Source organism: Equus asinus, chromosome 22 (genome assembly GCF_041296235.1).
Source record: "Equus asinus isolate D_3611 breed Donkey chromosome 22, EquAss-T2T_v2, whole genome shotgun sequence".
Lineage (NCBI taxonomy): Eukaryota > Metazoa > Chordata > Mammalia > Perissodactyla > Equidae > Equus > Equus asinus.
Genome location: NC_091811.1, coordinates 26,493,121 through 26,517,088, shown reverse-complemented (window position 1 = coordinate 26,517,088; position 23,968 = coordinate 26,493,121). Strand labels below are relative to the sequence as shown.

Genomic DNA, 23,968 nt, shown 5'->3' with positions numbered 1-23,968 from the left:
AACCAATTCAGCATTGTGTTGGAGCGGAAGAGACTCTGGCCCTGGAGTTCTTGGTTACTCTCTACGGTTGCAGGGCGGAGAAACGCTACGAGATCCGTGGCCCGTAGGAATAGGAAGTGACGTAGGGATGGCGGAGGAGCGCGAGGTTTCAAGATGGCGGTGGCTCAATGGCTGACCGGGAGGCAGAGGTGAAGGCCCCTACGAAGTCACAGAGGCCGAGAATCGTCCCCTCCCCGCTTCTCGCAGTCCCAGGAGTCCAGCAGAAGTGTGAGTGTGCGGGGCTGTTCTCCGCCGCTTCATCTTTCCCGCCCCTTTCCAGGGCCCGCGCGGCTGCCTCGGGGACACCAGGCCCCTCTGCCCTGCTCTTCCTCTCCGCAGTTGGGGTCTCCCGGGTCGCAGACTGGGGGAGGAGGGGGGTCCCCGAGCCGGGGGCGGCGCGGCGTCCAGCGGCTTAGCGGCTGACTTTAGCCGGGTCGGTTAGCCCCGCCTCCTGTCTGTGCACGTTGACCGGTTGCCTTGGTGTTGCTGTCTGTCCCTCGAGTCACGGTCAACCGTCGCTATGGTTTCGGCAGTTACTGCTGCTGTTGCCGCCTCTGGTGGACATGGGCTCCGTCCCGCCGGAACCTCTTTGGCTGTTGAGAGTTCTCCCATGGTTTAGTGGCCCGATATCCCTATCGCTTCTGCTTTTAGACAAAAAAGTAGTTTGTGCAGACTGAGGCTCCACTGTCTTCTGTAAAAATTCTCTGCAATCCATATCTGTTCTCTGTTATAGTTGTGAGAGGGGAGAATCAAAACATGAGCCTGAGGGTAATTGAGAGAGGAAAGCAAAAACGACACAGGCCATCAAAGATAGAAGAGCTGCTATTTCTACTAATTTTGCTTGTTTCCGCCTCCCTTCTCCCCTACTCCATTTTTCCTAGAAGGGAACCTTCGACAGGGTAAATTAGTTGCCACGGGAACAGCTTTGAAGCATTTAGCAGAAATCAAGGAAATTGAACAATTGCTGAAAGAGGCATTATCTAATAAATTTGCGTGGCAAAATCTCGTAAAGGGAAAGTATAATTGTATGATCTTTTACCTCATGATCTTCCTTTTCCTACCCTTTAAAAGTGTCTGCTTTGAAAGGGAAGAAAATTTGTCAACCTTTATCATTGCAAAGAGAGTCAAAAGTTCAATCTCATTCATTTGGAATAAGAGGAAGAAATGGTATAATGTCTTAGGTTAATACAAATTTTGACTTACAAAATATTTTCCCTCAAACACAATTATTCCTTTCAGTTACCTTGAAAAATACAAATCAAGAGGCAAGTAGGTACTAGTAAGAAAAATATTTATCTTAATATTGACATTTTTGGAAGGTCTTGTATAATATTCGTTTCGAATGTTTGCATTTTTAGTTATGTTTTAAGGTGCTGCTTGAGAGTCAAGAGTCTTGAGAGTCAAGAATTATATCAGAATTAAATCTAAATCTGAATTAAATAGGCTTAAATAATGTTTTTACTGTCTTAGAGGTGTTGGGAAAACATGCTAAGAAAAACCGTGCGGAGAGGCAAGGGTGAGCTGTTTGTCATTGATGGCAGATCATCACCCCACTTCCTTTTTATTCCTGTTTCACTCTACATACAAATAAAGGGAGGATGTAGGAGGAGGACTGCTGGCCTCTCTTGTTCATGGTTTTGTCACATTGTTGAAGCACTTTCTGATGATTTGTTTCAATTGTTGAGTCAATACTGTAATCCATAGAAGAAAATTAAATTGATGACCTAATGATAGTCAGAGTAGTTTTCAGACCCATTACTTTTGTAAATAATAACAAATCTAGGTTTTCATGGTCAGAGAGGTTGAGGCCATCTTTCCTGGACACTAAAGTCAAAACTAGAGAAAGAACAAGGTCTTAATAATGAAATGAATGTTTCTTTTCAAATATTGGTGGGAAGGAATTTTATAAATATAAAAAGGAAGAGGGCCAGCTCCAGTGGCCAAATGGTTACGTTCGGCCTACCCAACTCTGGTGTCATGGATTGTGTTGCTAGGCCTGGACCTAGAGCGCTTGTCTATTAGTGGCCATGCTGTGGCTGCGGCTCACATATAAGCTAAAGGAACATTGGCAATAGATTTTAGCTCAGGGCGAATCTTCCTCAGCAAAAAAAAATAAATTTTGTAAATTTAGGGAAAATAAGCTATTACGTTGTTTTCACAGGTTTTTATTTTTAACGAACAGGTAAACCATACAGATTGTCAACATGGGACGGAGATCTACATCATCCACCAAGAGTGGAAAATTTATGAACCCCACAGACCAAGCCCGTAAGTGTCTGTTAATGTGGAATGGTGGAGAAAGAGGAGTGGTAAAAATTGCATACCTTAAGGAGTCTGTTTCATTATGTCTTAATTACAAGATCAGCAATGCTAGGAGGAGTCAGTTGCATAAAGTTATCTGGTGTTCTTGTGGGCACATGATTAAAACTTTAAAATGTAAAAAAGATTAGTACCCGTATTTCTAAGTTGATTGACTTGGCTTAAAGCTTTTTGTATTTGGAATTGTGAACATATTGTTTTGCGAGCTCTTGTTTAATATTTTATGGCACCCTTTTCCTTCAGATTCGTAGTTATTTTTTAAGAAACTTAAAAATGTCTTGAGCATTTCTAGTTGATGTAATTAGAAGGATGCTATTGGCATTTAGTGGATAGAGGCCAGGGTTGCTGCTAAACATCCTACAGTGCACACAGGGAGGCCTTGCACAGTAAAGAATTATCTGTATTAAATTGTAGAAAATGTTAATGTTTAAGATTTGAAAGTTTTCTATTCTCTCTTTCCCTGTCTTCAGGAAAAGAAGCCCGGAAGAGAGAATTAAAGAAGGTATGATTTCAGAAGTATCCTATTAGATCAGAGTGTAGTTTGGCACATCTTATTAGTTGAGATTAGTGGATTTCAAAATAACATTTCCAGTTATTTGCCAGAGAAGATACTTATGCTTCTTAGAACACACCATAAAATTTACTAAGCCAAAATACTATACTTGGAAACTGAACTGAAAGAACTTTGCAGATAAGCTCGTGATGGGTTATTATAACATTGTTTATTTGATTACCTTTCCCGGTAAGTTAAATACTTTTGAAAATAATTTTTTTTGCTATTTATTGTACTGCTTTGTTAAATGCTACTGAATTAGTGAGTGGAAGTAAATGTGATGCTAAATAGCTTTGTATGTCCATTTTCCTCGTTGTGTAGCTGTTGAGTTTGTGGCAGAGAGCTTCCCCAGGAAAAGAAAGGATTTACTTTTTGGTGTCATGCCTTAACACTTTGAGAGAACTTAATTTTTTAATAGTTTTCAGTTGTGTGTTGTTGTTTCATTATTTAGCATTAAATCCTATAAAACTTTAATATATAATTTTAGACTTTACCTGCAACTTTGTTAATAAAAAAAACTTAAAATATTTTTTTAAGTGCTAAAGATGTCACAAGGTTAAAAGAAATACTTGCCTAAGAAAACACTTTTAATAAAGATATTTATCTTTTGTCTAAAGTTGAAACCTTTTTTTTTTTTTTTTTTTAGATTTTTTTTTTTTTTTCCCTTTTTCTCTCCAAAGCCCCCTGGTACATAGTTGTATATTCTTTGTTGTGGGTCCTTCTAGTTGTGGCATGTGGGACGCTGCCTCAGCGTGGTTTGATAAGCAGTGTCATGTCCGCGCCCAGGATTCGAACCAACGAAACACTGGGCCGCCTGCAGCGGAGCGCGCGAACTTAACCGCTCGGCCACGGGGCCAGCCCCCTAAAGTTGAAACATTTTTGAGAGCGAAAAATTACATAGGTCTCTTTCTGGTGGTTGAAACAAGTGATCAGAAACCAAGGAGAAGTTCAACTACAGTTTAAATTTTTGAAGCTAATTGAAATGGAAACTCACGAATGTTCAGCTTCTTGAAATGCTGCTCTTTATTTTTCTAAGAACAAAAAACAGCGCATGATGGTACGAGCTGCGGTTTTAAAGATGAAGGATCCCAAACAGATTATCCGGGACATGGAGAAATTGGATGAAATGGGTAAGAATGTATAAAAAGGTTGGATTTTACAGCAGGGATAACAGTCTGATACACAGAGGGAGGCAAGCAAATAATGAGTGAAGCAGCACAGACGGAAGAAACACGGAAAAGCGTGATGGCATTGTGATGCTTGGATTTAGTTTTAGTGTCAGGAAGACAGAGGGGGGCAGCGACTATTGGAAACTGGAGATCTCATCTAGAATAAGGGGAAAGCCGTTCTTTAGCTTGAGCTAATTGCAGTTATAAGGTAATGATAGCCAAATATGGCCAGCGCATTTTTCGAGAGAAGAGTGAAATCTGGTCTTTGAAGTCACCTTGGAGTTGTTTGTCTTGTTTTGTTTTTTAATATTGGCAACTAAATATTAAGCCACTAAGAATATAAGTCAGTTTCCCATTTTTTTCCAATGAGAAGATCCAAAGACGATTGACCACTTAGTAAGGATATAGAAGAAATCAAATACCTTAAAACCAGATTTTGTAAAATACCGTATTAGGATTTTCCTCTGTTTTTCACATGTTAATAGAATAGTTTTGTCTCTTTATGTGCATCTGCAACATCACTGCTTTGTCATAGCTGCAATCACTTGAGATAACTGCATGTTATCCTTCCTTGCATCTAAGTTGCTTGAGAATCATCTGTGTGATGCTGTCCCTGGAAATTTTATCCCAACCCACAAACATCCATTCTCTTAACATTAGGATATGAGATTTTTAGTTTTCTACTTTTTTAGTGGAAGCTTTCAAACATGCAAAAATAAAATAGTTAACTCCTCTGTGCTTTTCAGCTGTCAAGTTTTTGCCAAATCTGTCTTCTGCTCCCTGCCACGTTTTTTTTTAATTGTATATTAAAGTTATCTTTACAAATTTTGTTTAGAAAAGTACCCACACAGGTTCATTGGTTTGCCCAAAAACAGAGATAGTAAGTGAAAGAAATACAGTGGATCTCCTCAGTGATTCATTAATGGGGTTCAAACAAATCCAGTTATGTGGGGTTATGATGTTACAAGTTTTCTGAAATAATGTGGCACAGCCTTTGTAGCTCCCCTGGGTGAAAGTTCTGGGTCAGGCTGCATGATCCCACATCTTTCCCAGTTCAGCTGTAACTGGCTCCACTTGTTGCCTCTGGTCTGAATATCACTAGGGAAAATTATTATCCCTGGGGTGTCAGGATATTACCTATTGAATGACCCCTAATTAATTTATGTGGTTTTTCAAGGGGATGATAGTAATCACTGAGGCATATTGAGCTCTTTGCTATGCACCAATTTTTTTACATGATATCAGTTAGTCCTCACAGCATCTTTGGGGGTAGGAGTATTGTCCCTATTTTACAGGTGAGGAAATGCAGGCACAGAGAGATTACATACTTTTTTCAAGGTCGTGCTGTTAGGAAATGACAAAGCTGGGATTAATACTCAGGCATTCAACACTTTTATTAATCACACTGGGAATAGCATGATGTAAGACTATACCTTTTTCTGGTTTTGAATAAATCACCAAGGTTAATAGTTAATAGGATTTAGAGAAGTAGATAATTAAACTTGCTATTATTTAAGAAAAAGGAAAAGAAAGAAGGGAACACTGTTCATCACAGCTTTAATTACCATTTATAAAACTCAGTACAAGTTAAGCAGAAAAAAGTATACATTGACTCCCATAATTAGGAAATCCCGGAGGGAAGCCAGCCCTGAAAACCTATGTAACATTATCAAGACTGTTCATCTCTCTGGTCTTCTGTCTGTTAGCTTCATTCAGCATACTGCTAATGAACTTCTTAGAATTGGAGGTGGAATTAGTGGTGCTTGAGAGACAGGGCCACAGAGAGCTCTAGGTTTATTTCACATCAGCTTGTGAGAGCTTCCGTCTTCCCACACCTACGTTTAAAATCTCAGAGAAGGATCTGGTCCCAATTGGGATCATGTGCCAGTGGATCTCTGAGTCAGTCACTGGCAAGGATGGAGGGGAGCAGGTATGACTGACCAGGCAGGCCTGGGAGTCTTGTGCTAATCCCCTTTAGGGAAAAAGACCTGAAATTAAGCCCCATGTGGAACACATGGGAAGAGAAAAGGTTATATGGTAGCTGGACAAAGAACACCAGTCCATTATAAAAATAATAATTAAGTGGTGAGCCAGACACCAGTGGATATTTTCTTTGTGATCCCATTTAATCATCAGAGCTTTGTCGTGAAGTTGTTAATGTCCCCGTTTTCCAGATGATGAAGCTGAAGATCAGAGAATTCAAGTAAAGTGCCCAAGATCTCAGAATTAAATGACAGAGCCAGTGTATTTATAAACCCAGGTCGGTCTGTCTGAAGCGTCACTATATCAGGTTGTTAGCATAGAGGAGCGAAAATTGATTATTATTACATTGATGATGAATATCAATTAGTTGTCTTAGGAAAGAAAGTAAAATTAATGGCCATCTTGAAAAGGTAGAATTGTAATAAAGATCTATTGCAGTTCTTTTGAATAAAATTGAAAAGAGTATAGCTGGTGTCTAGATCCCTTTTAAGTTTTACCATGTAAGGAGATTTTTAGTAATGCTAGAACCTATTGATACCTAAATGAAGTGACCTTTTTGTGTTTAATTCCATACTCTGCTCTTTCCTCTCAGAGTTTAACCCAGTTCAACAGCCACAGTTAAATGAGAAGGTGCTAAAAGACAAGCGTAAAAAGCTACGTGAAACCTTTGAACGTATTCTACGGCTCTATGAAAAAGAGAATCCAGATATTTACAAAGAATTGAGAAAGCTAGAAGTAGAATATGAACAGAAACGGGCTCAACTTAGCCAATATTTTGATGCTGTAAAGGTAATCAAGTTTCTTTTGAGAGAGAAACTAAAATGTTATGTTTAGATTTGCTTTTAAAATTGTGAATGGGAGAGTTGATGATGTTGAACCTCCTCCTCTTGGCAATTTCTTATCAAATTAAACATATACCTACCCTTGTGAGCCAGCAAGTCTAATCCTGTGTATTTATACAAGAGAAATTAATCTATCTGCCAAAACAGTAGTAGCCAAAAACTGGAAACAGCTCAGGTGTCCATTAATAGCGTAATGGGTAAACGAACTAGTGTGTTTATTAAATTGAATACTACTTGGCAATGAGCAGGACTGATCTACTGATTTTCAAAACAACATGGGGTTAAAAAAATTTTTTAATGGCTAAATCTCAAAAACATGCCACACTTCTTTCATAGTTATGAGTCCATTTGTGTGAAATTCTAGAAAAGGCAAAACTAATCTATGGAGGAAAAATTTGTAATAGTGGTTGCCTTGGGATAGTGTTAGGGATTGACTGAAGGGGTACAGGTCTATGTATTTGTCAAACTCATGAATTTATACATTTCGTTGTATATTTATTTTGCCTCAAAATAAAAATGGAAAAAAACTGAATGGTATGATTTTAGTATAATTTTACTAGTTAGGATGGGTCCCATTTTACAGATAGGAAAACTGAGGTGATTTGCTTAGTCATACAGCTAGTAGGTGGCAGAAATTCAACAAAGGCAGACTAACTTTAGAGGCCAAGCTTTAACACTGGGTGTATACTATTTTTTAAGTTAATTGGTAAGTAGTATTTATCATCCAGAATATTAAATAGTGTGGCTTTGGTACTGGATGCTTTAACAGTTAGACTTCTCTAAACAGCAGCTGTTTCAAACCATAACCAAAAAGAATTAGTTGATAATAAGGGGAGAACAGTAGCTGAGTTTTGGTTCTTTTAGAGGAGAGATTTTTTTCGATTCATTGACATTCTTGGGAAGTATTGACAAGCCTTTCTATTCTTGTTTTTTCGTGATATTTAGTTCAATGGAAAGCAAGCGAGGTTATGAAACAGCTGACATTGAATTTTTAGTGTTGGGTTTGTGGATTACTCATCATACTATTGAAAGATGCTCTCTGTTTCAGAATGCTCAGCACGTGGAAGTGGAGAGCATCCCTTTACCAGATATGCCGCATGCTCCTTCCAACATCTTAATCCAGGACATTCCACTTCCTGGTGCCCAGCCACCCTCCATCCTTAAGAAGACCTCAGCCTATGGGTAAGGAAGCAGTAGCATAATCAAATAGCACTTATTAAAATCACCTCTTGACAGTCCAGTGCCAAAATTAATGCAGTTGGAAATAAAAGACAATGTGAATGTAGGGGGTCCTTCATTTGATTAAATATGAAATAAATCCCTTGAAAATTGTTTAGAAGAGGAAGTAAATAACTCATCACTTAACATGATTGCTGTAAAATTTTCTTTTCAGACCTCCAACTCGGGCAGTTTCTATACTTCCTCTTCTTGGACATGGTGTTCCACGTTTGCCCCCTGGCAGAAAACCTCCTGGTCCTCCCCCTGGTCCGCCTCCTCCTCAGGTCTTGCAAATGTATGGCCGTAAAGTGGGCTTTGCCCTAGATCTTCCTGCTCGTAGGCGAGATGAAGACATGTTGTACAGTCCTGAACTTGGTAAGGAGTGACTGTTCTTTTGCTCTTACAACCTTTCCACTGTCCTTTTTTATGTTGGCCCTGTTAAATGTCCTGTCCAATACCCTCAGAACTTGGGAAATAAATGAGGATACCATGTACATACCAAGAGATGGATAAATCATAGGATCTACCAAGTGAAAACATCATCCATAAGGACGTGTGGAAAGGTTTATTGTGCTTTAAATTTGGCTTTTCTCAGATATGTCACCCTCTTAACTACCAGTTCCTTAAGACTTGGACACCTGTTTCCCTTTCATCTTTATTGCCATCAGACTAGAGCATCATTGTATGCAGTCACTGTGTGTGTGTGCAAGTTTCTAAGTGGAATTTGTTTTCAAATTTGAACTGTTTAAACTATTGCCAAATGAAAATATTGTGAGACTGTATGAATAGCTGAGATCAGATCCAGAAATTTTAAAAACACATTATTGTGAGTTAGCATAATTTTCTTTATTTCGGAGTACTGTGTAGTGCAGTTTATTCCTTACTCCCTCTCCCTTTTCAGCTCAACGGGGTCACGATGATGATGTTTCCAGCACCAGTGAAGATGACGGCTATCCTGAGGACATGGATCAAGATAAGCATGATGACAGTACCGATGACAGCGACACTGACAGATCAGATGGAGAGAGTGAAGGGGATGACTTTGTGCACCGTGATGATAATGAGAGAGACACCACTGAAGAAAAAAAGTCAGGTATGTGCAGTGGAAAGTTCCATGGTATCAATCAATAAACAGCACATAAGCTGAATCTCCTGATTTATTAATGCATTTATGTAAGTAATTGCGAGCTACTTGAAAGGAGAGATCGTAGCTCTGTTCATCTTTATGTCTCAAAAATCTCCAAGTTCTTGACACACAGTATGCAGTGGTTTGTAAAGAAAAAAATTCAGCAGTGTATGTAATAAAAATGTCTATGTAATAAAGTCCACTTTTGGGGAAAAAGATAATAGCTCTTCAACAGCATAAAGATGTACTATCATGGGTATGTATAGGAAAGAAAGGAGAATAATCACGTAACTATATTGAGAAAAACATGCACTGTTGATTTTCAGTAAGTCTATTTAAATATCTACATTTGAAACACTTTAAATTTTGCGTGTTCATGGTACCTAACCTGCACCAGAACCATAATTATAATTCAGGTACACCTGTGAGTGAGAGTCATGATTTAATGGAATCATTATGTCCATGATGTATGTTATGTGTTTATTTGATTGTTATAAATTCAGTCTGAGTTACATGTACTTTTAAAAAGTAGTTATAACATTCATCAAGAAATTTTTAAGCACGGTAACAGGAAGTGAGCAATATAAAATGTATAATTGGGCATACCCTGGTAGTCTTGGAGCTTCTTTTGGAGTTGTTTTTGTAGCCTACAACACAGTATTTCTGTATTAATTATACTACTAATATTAGTATTTATAATGATGACAAATTTTTCTTCTGCTGTATTTCTTGAGAATCATGATTGCAAACCAAAAAGCTAATTTAAAAAGGTGGCTAGAGAGAGCTGGTAATGAAAAATTACAGAGCAATCGTATGTAGGAGCTAGTACTAGAAAGTAGAAAGCCCTTAGAACTACAGCAACTCCATGTTCCTCTGGGTCTGTGTGGTCTTTACCTCATTTTCCGCCAAATGTTTTTTCTTAGATATACTCGTCAGTGCACGCATGCTGAAAATGGCTGTCCTAACTGATGCAGTTTTTACTGTGTGCAACGCGTTAGTTTCCAGACACTAATGATGCAGAGTAAACAAAGCTAAAGCCCTGCCCACATGGAACTTCTATCCTGTAAATGTTTACCAACTAAGAACGCTCCTGACACTGCACCGTTTAGCTTGATGTTTAATACTGTCTGGTGGATAGCCTTTGTCGGGTTAGGAAGTTCTCTTCTAGTCCTACTTTGCTAAGAGTTTTTATCATAAATACTTCTTAAGCATCTGTTTGGATGTTATGGTTTTTCTTTAAGTTGTTTGTTGTAATAAATTACATTGATGGCTTTTCTTTTCTGTTTTTTGATGAGAAAGGTTGGCCCTGGGCTAACATCTGTTGCCAATCTTCCTCTTTTTGCTTGAGGAAGATTGTTGCTGGGCTAACATCTGTGCCAGTCCTCTCTTTTGTATGTGGCATGCTGCCACAGCATGGCTTGATGAGCAGTGTGTAGGTCCACGCCCAGGATCTGAACCTGAGAACCCCGGGCCACTGAAGTGGAGCACAGAAACTTAACCACTATGCCACCAGGCCGGCCCCACTTGATGGCTTTTCTGATGTTAAATCATCTGTATTCCTGGGACCAACTTTATGTGTTTATGATGTATTTTTCTTGTAAAACACTATTGGATTCAGTGTGCTTAGATTTTATGTTGGCCAGTAGGTTAGTTTTGGTATCAGGGTTCTGCTAGCAATATGAGTTCTGGAGAGCGTTCCATCTTTTCCTATGCCCTCTCACAGGAAATTTCTGTAACTTAATATTTGGCCGAATTTTCTTGTAAGATTATATCAGCCAGGTGCCTTTTATGAAGTAGATCTTTGACTACCATTTCATGTTTGTATGTTCTGGTTTTATCACTTCTTTGGCCAATTTTAGTAATTTTTATTTTTCTAGAAAATTGTTATTTTTGTCTGAGTGTTCCATTTTATTGACATAAACATGTTAATAATTTTCTTTAAGTTTTTTACATTTATAACTTAAATCACTGCAGCTTGTATTTACCACCAATTGGCACTTCATTTACTATCTTTAAATGGCTATCTCTTTCGGTGCTTATCTTCTGGCAAGAAGTAGGCAGTAATCATATCTAGTACTTTATAGTATTTGTTAAATAGTACGCATTTACTGAATTTTGTTGATTCCCAGTCCACCCTACTCTCTCCCTCCTCTGGCCCCATAGGTCTGAGCGTACGATTTGCAGATATGCCTGGGAAATCAAGGAAGAAGAAGAAGAATATGAAGGAGCTAACTCCTCTTCAAGCCATGATGCTTCGAATGGCAGGTAAGGCAGGAAAGGAATATTTAATCACCTTTTGGTATTTCCTCATGCCAGTTGCTTTACATACATTTTCCCATTTAGTATCCCAGCAACCCTCAAGTAAGTAATAAATCCTTGTTTCATAAATGTTAAGGTTTAGAGACGTTACGGTAAGCTGCCCAAAGTTACACAGCTAGTAAGTGGTTGAACTGGCATTTAAATCTAGGCCTGTCTTGTTCTAAGGCCTGGGCTTCTTCCACTGTGCTGCACTAGCATACTTGAGTAGAGTACTATTTGATGCTTTCACATCTGAAGTCTTTTTTTTGAAGAAGACTATTTGGTTAATTTTTTAAGAAAGCATTCATTGAGTATGTGTCTTCAGGCATCGTTCTTTTACCGGCTATAAAAAGTTAAGCACTCCATTTACCTGGTTTAAAATTTCTTTCAGGTCAGGAAATCCCTGAGGAGGGCCGCGAAGTAGAGGAATTTTCAGAGGACGATGATGAAGATGATTCTGATGATTCTGAAGCAGAAAAGCAATCACAAAAACAGCATAAAGAGGAATCTCTCTCTGATGGCACATCTACTGCTTCTTCACAGCAGCAAGCTCCCCCACAGTCTGTTCCCCCATCTCAGATACAAGCACCTCCCATGCCAGGACCACCTCCTCTCGGACCACCACCTGCTCCACCTTTACGGCCACCTGGCCCACCCACAGGCCTTCCTCCTGGACCACCTCCAGGTAAGTACTTACATGTTATGAATAAATAATTAAGCCTAAATGTGGTTAGAGTGAAGCCATTCCAGAAAATGTTCATCATTAGTGTTGATGTTTTCTTGTTTCCTCCTAGTGCAGTTCCCTAACAAATCAAGGCTTTGCAAAGGATAAATACAACTTGTTTATTCCTACAGCGTTGTTTACAACTCACAGTATTTCTAACAGCCATCTTTTTCTCCAAAGGTCTTCCTTTTTCAGGGTTCTTTAGTTCTGATTCTAACTGACAAACTGGAGTATGTCACAAAGAATTTCTTTAGTGCTGCCTTTTAATATGACAGGTTGACTCACTTCTAAATTGATTGCCAGTGGGTCTAGGGCATAGTGAATACTATTGTATGTCTTTCTTTGGTTGGGAATTATTGGATGTCAGTGTAATATTTATAGTTAAAGACAAGTGATCGGAGTTAATCAAGTCTTCAGCTTAAAAATATAAAAAGTTTATTTATAATTTGAAACAATGTATAGAATTTCTTAGCTATTTATGATTTTATTCCTTCATCCTACAGTCAGCCAATTAAGTTTTCTTCAATTGAGTTCATCCTTTTCCTATTGGTACAAAGCAAAATTACCTATCTTATGTCGTTCTTAGTGGTCTTTGTCTTTATCTTAATGAATTTCAGGAGATCATTAAAGCACTTTGCTTTATATTCCATTTTCATTTCATATTGGAACCATTTAAGAATTCCTTCCATCTTTGTATATTTCCAGCCCAGCAGAGCTGTGATTGAATTTCTTTTTCGTCAGTGCTGAGAAATAAAGAGAAATGATCCATAACAAATTCAGTACCCTATCTCTGGTGCTCACATATTTGTCAAATGAATTCTGTTTCCACACGTTTCGATCTGATTTTGAAGTTATGTGATTTCAGATTAAAGTGATAAGTCAAACCACATCTGAGTAACCTTTATACCACAATTACTACTTCCTATATATTTCTTTGACATTAATGTATCATTTTTCTCTTTTCAGGAGCTCCTCCATTCCTGAGACCACCTGGAATGCCAGGACTCCGAGGGCCTTTACCCCGACTTTTACCTCCAGGTCCACCACCAGGCCGACCCCCTGGCCCTCCCCCAGGTCCACCTCCGGGTCTGCCTCCTGGCCCTCCTCCTCGGGGACCCCCACCAAGGCTACCTCCCCCTGCACCTCCAGGTGAAGCTTTTGATTTCTATAAGAAAAACTTGTCTCCTATGTTTTCCGTTTGCTCTAAGACATATTTTCACATTTCAATATCCTGAAATCAAGGCCTGTCTTAAAATAGTCTTTTTAAATTGCTGTTGGCCTGGGTTGAAGTTGAGTTCTTCCAGAAGTTATTTGCATTTGATTTTGCCTGTCACCTGAGGGAATTTTCCCTGCTAGAGACCACGTTGGATTAAATTCTCCATTTGAGATTTTTTTCATTTTAGGGTTACACTTAAAATTTTACAGTTATTCCATACATCTGCATGAGTACCAACTTAAAGTTTAAAATCACAAGGGAAATTTTTTCCCCTTCTCTACCCAATATCAAGGTTAGATATACAAATTTCCTTGTGGTCTTATTGTGTATGGCAAGTGTATTTCTCGTTTACTACATTGCCTGTCCCAGTTTAATGTGAAGATCTTTTAAGCTTCCCAGCTTGGACTATTTTTTTTTCCTCTTAGTGATGTATGGAATAATTATGAGTCCATATAAGCAATAGCATCTTAGGGTTGATGAAATTTGGTACTTGATATTCCATCTTGAAAGTGGTATTTGAAGAAAATAAAATCTGCAATTCTTGGTAAATGATGATGGTATGTCTGAACTGTTAATGGGACATGAATTCTTTTCCAGTAATGGGGACATATTCTAATAGTTACATTCTCTTATTCCAGGGTTAAAATTATGTTCTTGCCCACTGAATTATGTTTTTAGGGGGAGGAGTGGTGTGAAAATCAGTAAATAATGCATGAGAATCAAGCCCCTAACCTTGGCCCTGATAGCATCTGCACTGTACAGCTGTAATAGAATCTTCGGCTACCATATTTGAAATTTGACCATTTTGAAATCGTATTTGAAACCAGTGGTGTTTTCAATTTTCCTTTATATTTTAAAGTAGTATATTATTTAGAGAGGAAGAAAACATTACTCTAAGTACAGCGTACAGACTGAAGGTGAATACCACTTTATAATAAAATATTCCAAACTATCAGAATATATTTCTGGGTTTCAAATAGCAAACGGCATGATTTCAGCTTGTTTTCTGTAAATTGTCCATTTTTAAAGAATTGTCAACCTGTTTTTTAACATCCTTAGTAGTACTTAAATTTTAATAGTTCTTGTAGTGTTCATCTGCCTGTCTTCTCCTTCATTTAGGTATCCCTCCACCTCGTCCTGGCATGATGCGCCCACCTTTGGTGCCTCCACTTGGACCTGCCCCACCTGGGCTTTTCCCGCCAGCTCCCTTGCCGAACCCCGGGGTTTTAAGTGCTCCACCCAATTTGATTCAGCGACCCAAGGCGGATGATACGAGCGCGGCCACCATTGAGAAGAAAGCCACAGCAACCATCAGTGCCAAGCCACAGATCACTAATCCCAAGGCAGAGATTACTCGATTCGTGCCCACTGCACTGAGGGTACGTCGGGAGAATAAAGGGGCGACTGCTACTCCCCAAAGAAAGTCAGAGGATGATTCTGCTGTACCTCTTGCCAAAGCAGCCCCCAAGTCTGGTCCATCTGTTCCCGTCTCAGTACAAACTAAGGATGATGTTTATGAAGCTTTCATGAAAGAGATGGAAGGGCTACTGTGACAGCCTTCGATGGTAGAACGGGCTTCTGTTCACATCCGCGGTTCATGGAGAAAGAGGCTCTTGTTATACTTAGGTGAAAGAGCTGCTTTCGCTGTCAGGGTATTTTCTAATTTCTGTTTAAGGAATATCCTAAAGTATAGCCTTGTTCAGCATTTACTGCATATGAGAGAGGGTATTTCATTCAGAATAGATTGGTCATTGAAGCAGTGCTGCTAACATCCGGTCCCTTTCACACCGCCATTCTCATCCCGTTCCTTCCTCTTCTCCCGCTCTTTGGAAACTTGCGATCAGGGGCTTCTTTGTTACTTATTTGTTTTGATTCTCTTCTTGTGTGCTGTGGGCACTAGAGTAGAGATTTCTGAAAACCAGTTTATTTCACCCCATCTTGCCTTTCGTGTTTGAGTTATTTTTAATATTTTCTTGTAAATATTTTGTAATATTGTAGTGAAATGAATCTCAATGTCATTTCCTATTACAAAGCAAGATACGTGGGAAGAAAATGTACAATTCTTTGATTAAAATTATTTCCCACTGACCTAAACTTTGAGTGTTTCATGGAATAAATAAATAAATGTTCTACACCAGAATCCTCTGTGTTACTGATAATGTATAAACATGACATCTGTTTTATGGTCAGAAAAGAAGCAAGTATTCAAAACTTGGGTTTTAAGGAAATAACATTTCTGGTACAGAATGAGAATTTTATTGAAAATGTGGTTAGCTGTACACCTGAAACTTAGGCAATAAAAGAAAAGGAAAGAATGTGCTTAAAACTATGTTTTGAGTTTTAAGAGACAAAAAAGAGAAATAATTATTTTCCTTCAGGAATATCATTTTGGCTTTAGAGAAATTGAGAGGTATTATTTATTGCTAAGAAGACGCTATGTATTATCCTCGAAGATTACTTACTTCCCCTGGAGCTTTATGAAGTGATTTTAATTGAATAACAAAAGATTATTTTAAACCATTTGTAAACTACTAGAGAATCGGAAAAGATTACTTTTGTTTGAATTTTCAACTTTATAAGCTTTTATTTTTAAAAGCACATAAAATGAATAAGAATGCTTAACACTATTAATTTGCATTGGTATCATTTTCTTTACAAAGTGCTTTAATGAGTAATTCATCTACCCTAGTAATCCTGGGGGATGACTTTCACACATATTTTCCCCATTTTACAGAGGAGCGTATTGAAGCTAAAGGGCTCACCTGATTTATCCAGTGGGCCAGACTGTGTATTTCATACACCAAGACACACACACACACAATGAGACAAAGCGTGCATTATTTTAGGCCAGGCACCTAGTCTTTCCATTATATCCTGAATGCCTTTCATGTGAATTCTATACCATGAAAATTGGTAAGTGATGTCCTAAACAAATAGTACAATACAGTAAGGCTTTTATTTTCTTGCAACTGAGTTCTTGGATGGATCTTTAGATTTTTATTCCAAGATCTTTTGTGTATGTGCCTTTGCTTAGAAGTTATTTATTCCTTCAGATTGAAGCAAATCCTGCCAAAGCACTCTATAGACCACTTTGGGTTTAGTTTGGTTTGGTTTTTTTAGTATAATCAATGTAGGTCAGCCGGTGAATTGAATCTTTGTTTAGATGCAAGGATGGAACATAATTATATCATCAAATAATCTCAGCATAAACAGAATTACCTTCAATATTTGGTCCACGATATTTTCAGTGTTCTCACTTGAAATTTATATTTCTTCTGGGAGAGATTTCTATTTCATGTTAATTAAGGAAGCTGTTGACAATTTATCCTAAAGTCACTTCCTAGTATTGCTAGTTTTTTTTTCTGAAAATTCTTTTAGTGGTAAAATGACACATTTCATATGTTAACTGCGTCTACAGGGAAGAGTAATCAGCATTTCTGATTCTGCGAGGCATATATTGTCATGATCAAAATTTATGCTATGGTTTCGTAAAAATATTTGCTCTAGTTAGATCACTGCTATGAAATGTAAGCTTGATACAAATCTTCAATCAGGTATATGGATAAATAATAGCATTCCTTATCATTAATTGCCCCTTAAAGTCATTTTGAAATTTACTGTTTTTCCTGGCCTTTAAGGTCCTATAAAATATGAATTAGGGATCACCAGAGTAATACTCTGCCATGGCATGAAAGCAGCATAAGGCCCAGGATAACATCCAAGTTTCTGCGTAGTTTCAATTTTAATTTTGTAAACTCTAGCTTGTGCTCTTAATTAAAATACCTCCTTATATATAGCTGGGAGATTTTTTTAAATTTATTTTTTATTGCATTCAAGTAATTCCTCAGGCCCCAGAAGATGCCATAATCACCAGCCCGTATAGAACAGCATGCTTGTATTTTGTCCGGAACTCAAAGTGGAGCAGGTCTATTATCTGAAAATGTTCCTCAGCCAGAATCACTTTGGAGGACAGGTTTTACTGCAGGACTGCCGGAGCTCAAAGCTGTCATTGAACGGAGCTGTAATTTCTACACATCCAGCTCCTGGGTTCAGGAAAGTATAAATGGGCTGTGGGGAATTTTTGTTTTGTTTTGTTTTCTTCGCATCCCCGGAAATAACGGCTTTTGGCAAAGGTCAGAGCTGGGACTTCTGTGAGACCAAAGTAACTGTCTCCCCACTTCAGTACTGTTTGTTTCTAAGGCCTTGTAAGTTTGGCTGTGAAGGAAAGTAGAGAAGTGAGATGGCAAGTGGCTGAGGTCTGGCGAGCAGAGGGGTTTTCCTTAATGGGCATGCTCATTTTGCCGAGAGTCAGTAGAGGGAGAGGTTGGAGAATGAGAGGAAAATTGATGGAACAAGGTACCTGAGGTTTGGGGGAGGTGTGAGAGTCAGAGTATAATTGTTCCCGAGATAGTTACTGAGAGTCTCTGGTGAGCTGGGTGCTGGAAATAAGGGAAATCAGATGAGGCCCCTACCCTCATGGGCCTTATGGAAATTTCAGGAGATAAACATCAACGTCTATATCACTTCTGTCTCATACCTTGAATACAATATTTATTAATGTTAATTTTTTTAACCTGTGGTAATGAGCAGTTTGAAAAGAAAAAATCTGATGGTTGTGTACACCGTGTGCCAGTGAAGACGTATTCATCATACCTTTATAATTTTTGTATGCTAGCTTTTTTAAAGAGAGTTTTTATTAAAAAATGGAAATGTTTTCTCTGAAAGTTTAGAAATACTAAATATCAACTGATTACCTTAATGGTGCTACAACCAAGTAAAGAAAACATTTTGTTTAAAAAAACAAAAAGAAGGGGCTGGCCCCGTGGCCAAGTGGTTAAGTTCGCGCGCTCCGCTGCAGGCGGCCCAGTGTTTCGTCGATTCGAATCCTGGGCGCGGACATGGCACTCCTCGTCAGACCACGCTGAGGCAGCGTCCCACGTGCCACAACTAGAGGAACCCACAACGAAGAATACACAACTATGTACCGGGGGGCTTTGGGGAGAAAAAGGAAAAAATAAAAATCTTTAAAAAAAAACAAAAAAACAAAAAGAAGTCTGCAAAGAAAAGACCATGGATCCCCAAATACGTTTATCCTTGACTTATTCAGAGTATTTTCCCTCATTAAGCATCTGAAGTCTAAAAATAAGCTAAGTGTTTTCTATTGCAATTTACCATAATGAGTCCATATTTAGTAAGAATTATACCACATTTGCAGGAGATAAGCAACTGATATGTAGGAGAATTAACACTTGAAAAATGCTGAGATGCAAAAAACTATATTTTAAGGATGTCTTAATAACAATATTCTGTGAGGAAACAGAATGCAATGTTTATATCCATAAATCTCAAGAAAAATTAGAGTCCAAGGAAGAACAGAATTAACTACCTTATTCATTATCACTGCACCCAGCAACGTTGACCCCAGTAAAATGGGGAGTGAGGGGGCTGGTCCCGTGGCCCAGTGGTTAAAGTTCTGCACGCTCCACTTCAGTGGCCCAGGTTCACAGGTTTGGATCCTGGGTGTGGACCTACTCCACTCATAAGATATTCTGTGGATGCATCCCACATACAAAGTAGAGGAAGACTGGAATGAACGTTAGCTCAGGGATAATCTTCCTCAAGCAAAAAAAAAAAAAAAAAGAGGAGGATTGGCAACAGATGATAGCTCGGGGAGAATTTTCCTCACCAAAAAAAAAAAAGGAGTGAGGTAAAAAAAGAGGAAGGTGGGAAAGTTCAAGCAGGGAGGAGGGAAACCAGATATTTATATAGCTCTGAAATTTCATTTGGTTTTATAAAATACACTCCCCACAGATGAAAAGCCATATCATTTTTATGAAGGCTTGACTAAGAGTTGATAAAGGTGCCATATTTAGGAACTTAATGCATACCCACACAAAAACACCCATACCTTCAAATAATACCGGTTGCCTTGCTTGAGTGACAAGAGAATTAAGACGCAGGCTGAGTACAAAACCAACATCTGCTCCTAAGACCGTTCTTATTGCACAGGAACCCAGACACAGAAGGGATCTTTAAATCCATATTCATACTGACAGTTTATTCATAAAATACATGTTCACAAGAAACTCAAGGGTTAACATAAAAAAAGTAAAGAACAGCCTGAAAATACCACATTTATGGAGTACAACAGACTAGTTAGAAACTAGTAGAGCAACAGACGTTATTTAAATAGATGCTTTGTGGGGTTTTGTTTTGGTTTTTGTATTTTTGTTTCCACTAATAGACTAGAACAGGGGTCAGCAAACTCTATAAAGGGCCAGATGGTAAATATTTTGGGCTCTGCAAGCTATACATAGTCCGTCACTACTACTCAACCTTGCCTCCTTAGGGAGAAGCCTTCACTGAGGCAGGTGGCCTGTCTGTGTCTTCGCAGGAAGGGGCGCAGGAGATAACTCTGGGGTGATAGACATGCCAGGGAGTCAGCACTGCTGAAGGCTGGCGGCCCACTGTGTGCAGTTTCCCTGTCCGGAGGGCCAAGGATGAGTCACGGCAAGGGCGGAGGGACTGTGCATTCTGGGCACGTGGCTTGGGCAGAGCGCCACCTGGTGTCCTCACATCCTCACTGCTCACAGACCAGGACCAGGCAGCCGCCGGAGCAAGCAGGAGACGCCCTTTCCTCCTGCCAAGTCCCTCCAGTGCCCTCTACTGAGAGAGCTTAACATGCCAACACTGAAGAAATGTCTAAAGGGTTCCGCCTATTATTTCACAGCCAGTACTGAAGTTTGAATGTGGAGCTCAGAGGCAATAAATTCATAACTGGCCCACATGAACATGAAGAAAATTCAGTCTTCTTTACTTCTACCACCACAACTTAGAAAATTATTAGCACAAATTCTTTGCACAAAAACAAATGGAATATTTCTCAAGCTCCTTCTGGCAGGGGATTAGGCACTGTTAGCTTATGTGTACTAGTTAATGATAAAACTTTTTTTTAATCATTTTTGTCCTTCAAAAAAATCTCGAGCGAACCCCAAGTGACTGGCAGACTCCATTTTAGAGGTTTGTTAAAGAGGACAAAGCTAAGAACTAGGAAACGAGCAAGAAGTGCTCCAGGAAACTCTGATGGAGACGATGCTGCTCACTAAAATCTTCCAACTGCTCCTCTCCATCTCCGGCCTTCTTTGCATTTACATTAAGCATGGACCAGTTCCGGTCAAGGGACTCAAGCAGAGCAGAGTGGCTGTGGGTTCCCTGTGCTCCTACCCCCGCTGCTGAAACAAACAACAGGTAGATTTGTGTGGCTGGTGAACGGTACACACATGAAAAACTGGCAAAAGAACAGGCTGGAATCTATAAATTTTATAGAGTTCATTTAACGACTACTCTTGTGGAAGGTTCAGGAACACAGATTCCATCTGTCCTGTTTGCTCTTGCTAGAATGCTCTGTATATCAAGGGTTTGTGAGTAAATAAACTTTGTCGTGCCAGGAAAGGTCCAGCGACACTCCTCTCCCTTCGCAGTGGGTGCCTGCTCACACTATATTTAGATAACTAAGGGGTCCAGATCCTCTCTTTACACGTTTCCACGCTGCTCTATGCCCCCAGGAGGCTGAAGTGTAGCTAATGCATCAATGGACTTTCTTGTCTTTGGGCTTTCCTTTGGGCTGGCCAATAAGAAGCAAGATGTAGGAGGGAGAGAGGAAAGTGAGGTCATGGGAATTATTCCCCTGGCCCCTCCCTGCACGGGTGCCTTGGGTTAGCTTCCCTTGCCTCCTTCTGTCATGCAGGCCCGATCCATACAACCTCCCGCCAGGTCTGTGACCACTCCTTCCTTTCACTCCATCAAGCCTAGGAGTGACAGTGGAGCCCAGCTGTCACTAGTCCTTTCCTGTGGCTTTCCTGCATTCTACTCACATCATTGTAAATAGTCCCATTATTAACCGGCCTCAAATCACCACATGTGACATGCCATCTGTTTCCTGGCAGGATCCTGGCTGATTTAGCACTTGATATATTGAATGAATAAATATAAGATTTACTGAATAAATAAATCATATATGAAGGAGGGAGAAGTCACTGAATACAGATAACAAATGAGTTAATATAAAACTCTTAGAACAGTGTTTGGCACATGATAAATACAATGTAAGTGTCTGTTAGAATAACATTTGCATTTCAGAATGAGACTATGGCTGTGATGTAGGGGATAGATTGCCTCAAGGGTGAAAGACTAGAGTTGGGAAGACATTAGGAGAGCACTTCAGGTAAAAGATGAAAAGTACCCAGACTAGCACAGGGGCGTGGAGGAGATGTGTTGAAAGATTTATTTCAGAGATAAAAAGCACAGGACTGGATGATCAATTTGATATAGGGGATGAGGCAGAAAGAGAAATAAGAGTCTCTCACTTAGGGCTTTGGTTGCGTGGTAGTGTCATTATTCAGGGAATAAAGGTTGTGAAGCTGGTCTATTAAGGGTGATGATGCTGAAGAGGAGGACAAGAGTGATAACAGCAGCTAACATTTATATGATCGTATACAGCATGCCTGTGTGCCAGGCATCCTTGGAAGCGCTTTACATATATTAATTTATTTAATCTTTACTACAACCCTGGGAGGTAGCTATTGTCATTTCCTTCATTTTACAGATGTGTCAATTGAGGCACAGAATGATTAAATAACTTGCCCAGGTTCACACAACTAAAGGAGCAGAAATTCAAGCCCAGGCGGTAGACTTGGGGAGAAGGGTGTAGAATGAAGGCAACGGGCCGAGGTTGAATTCCTGTGAGATAACCTCATGGAAATCTTAAAGATTTGAAGCATGAAGCTGGGGAGGCAGGTAGGGGATATATATCACAAACAATGAATAAGAGACATGAATTCAAAAGGGAAAGAGAGAAATGAAGCAGAAATTATAAGGCAATACATCATAACAATGGTAGTAATTTATTGAGCTCTTACCCTACACTAGTCACTAATGGCTTTATAATAAGGGATACACATCATTATCCTGCTTCTATGCATGAGAGAATCAAGGCTTACAAGCTTATGAATAAATGCCTAGATTTTTATTGGGTTGAATGTTTTTTCTGACATGAGTTCAAATTAGAATAATTTATTGGTTTCTGTTTGGGCTGGGCAATGGGAAGGATATTGGAAGAAGGGAGGAAAGTAAGTTCATGGTATTTACCTCATATATAGACTTAAATATATATAATTTATATATAATTATATATAAATTTAAAACATTATTTATTATTAGAAATACACGGATTATCATATTAAAGAAACTAGAACATTCTTACCCTATATGAAGACACAAACAAAAAGATAAATTCAAGATAAAAAGTTCCTTGATGAACGTGAAAACAAGGGCCTGTTGCTAGGGGATCTGGATGTTTAAAGCACACAAATGTGGGACTGAAATGCTCACAGACAATAGCTCCCTCTCTTGCACAGAGCTTCGTTACTGCCAACATTTGCCTCGAGATGTCTTTGTCTACTGCTACTGCTGACAACCCCTCTTCTGGGTGTCACATTATTTCTTTAGCTAATGAGAAAGAGAAGAGCAGCCTATGACAGCTCACAACTGGCCTGGACTATCAGCCAGGCCTTGGTGTTGCTATGAGTTGGCTGACACAGCAACACTGCGGTGTTCTGTTGAGCATAAACAATTTCACAGAACACCAACACCAAACAAGGCGATCCTGTGACTGTGAAAAATCAAAACAAAAACAAGACTACTCTGTAATCATGTCTGAGCACAAAAACATGAACGTTGTCCAAACCACAAAAATGACCAAACAGCCGCGTATGCTGGCCAATATGTATTAGCATATTCATCAGTTCCAGCTTCAGCCTCACTTCATTCCTTGCAACTTATTAGATGTATTAAGCTACCAAATTATAGGCTTACCTCTACTCCCAACAGCACGCAATCTTGGGCAAAGCCCGCAAACCAATGAACACAAACCCAAAACCTACAATAAATCCTTCCTTACATCCTCTTAGTGAGACCCCCCCACCTCTCCCCACTTTGCATGTTCTCTCTTGCTGCAAAAAGCAATAAACCAAACTTGTTCAACTACAGGTGTTCCTGGTGGTCTTTGGCTGAAGGGCATAGACAAAAATACAGATTTAGCTATTCACCTATGGCATAGCTGAGATCCCTTGAGATTCTCTCTGTGTGAGGTCCCACCTGCTCAGGACTAGGAGCTACGTTCATGCTGAATTGATTTCCTGTATTTTGTTGAAGCACTTCAGTATTGAGTTTATTTTGTTTCCCTAGGAATAAGATTTCTTGGAATTTTTTTGATTGCCTGATCAAATTAGTATTCCTTGGTAAAAATGTTTTTACTCTTCTACTCCCTGCTTTCGTTGTTTGCTACCTTCCTTGATATTTAATGTTGTCTATAAGAGGCAAAGTCAATATGGAGAGGGTGGACATGGGTCTGACAAGTCTGTTTTCAAGCTAACCCCAGAGGGCTGAGTTCAGAAGGTCTTCTCATAACAGTGAGCTGAGGA

General features: G+C 39.2%; 1 protein-coding gene across 1 annotated transcript; it reads left to right on the top strand.

Annotated features, from left to right (window-relative positions):
* Positions 1-15,627, top strand: WBP11 (WW domain binding protein 11). The gene is made up of 12 exons (XM_044775168.2): positions 1-267; positions 2,222-2,307; positions 2,829-2,860; positions 3,948-4,041; positions 6,656-6,852; positions 7,954-8,087; positions 8,299-8,498; positions 9,025-9,216; positions 11,413-11,514; positions 11,939-12,232; positions 13,238-13,420; positions 14,607-15,627. Exons 2-12 carry the CDS (start codon positions 2,244-2,246, stop codon positions 15,038-15,040), a joined length of 1,926 nt encoding a protein of 641 aa, XP_044631103.1. The 5' UTR covers positions 1-267; positions 2,222-2,243; the 3' UTR covers positions 15,041-15,627.
* Positions 15,628-23,968: the final 8,341 nt, after the last annotated feature.

What these genes read in the sequence shown, in the direction of transcription:
- WBP11 (XM_044775168.2), top strand. Translation starts at nt 2,244, where the DNA reads ATGGGACGGAGATCTACATCATCCACCAAGAGTGGAAAATTTATGAAC. An exon ending in CACTGAAGAAAAAAAGTCAG is followed by an intron (nt 9,217 to 11,412) that starts GTATGTGCAGTG and finishes CTGGCCCCATAG; the next exon opens with GTCTGAGCGTACGATTTGCA. An exon ending in ACCTCCCCCTGCACCTCCAG is followed by an intron (nt 13,421 to 14,606) that starts GTGAAGCTTTTG and finishes TCCTTCATTTAG; the next exon opens with GTATCCCTCCACCTCGTCCT.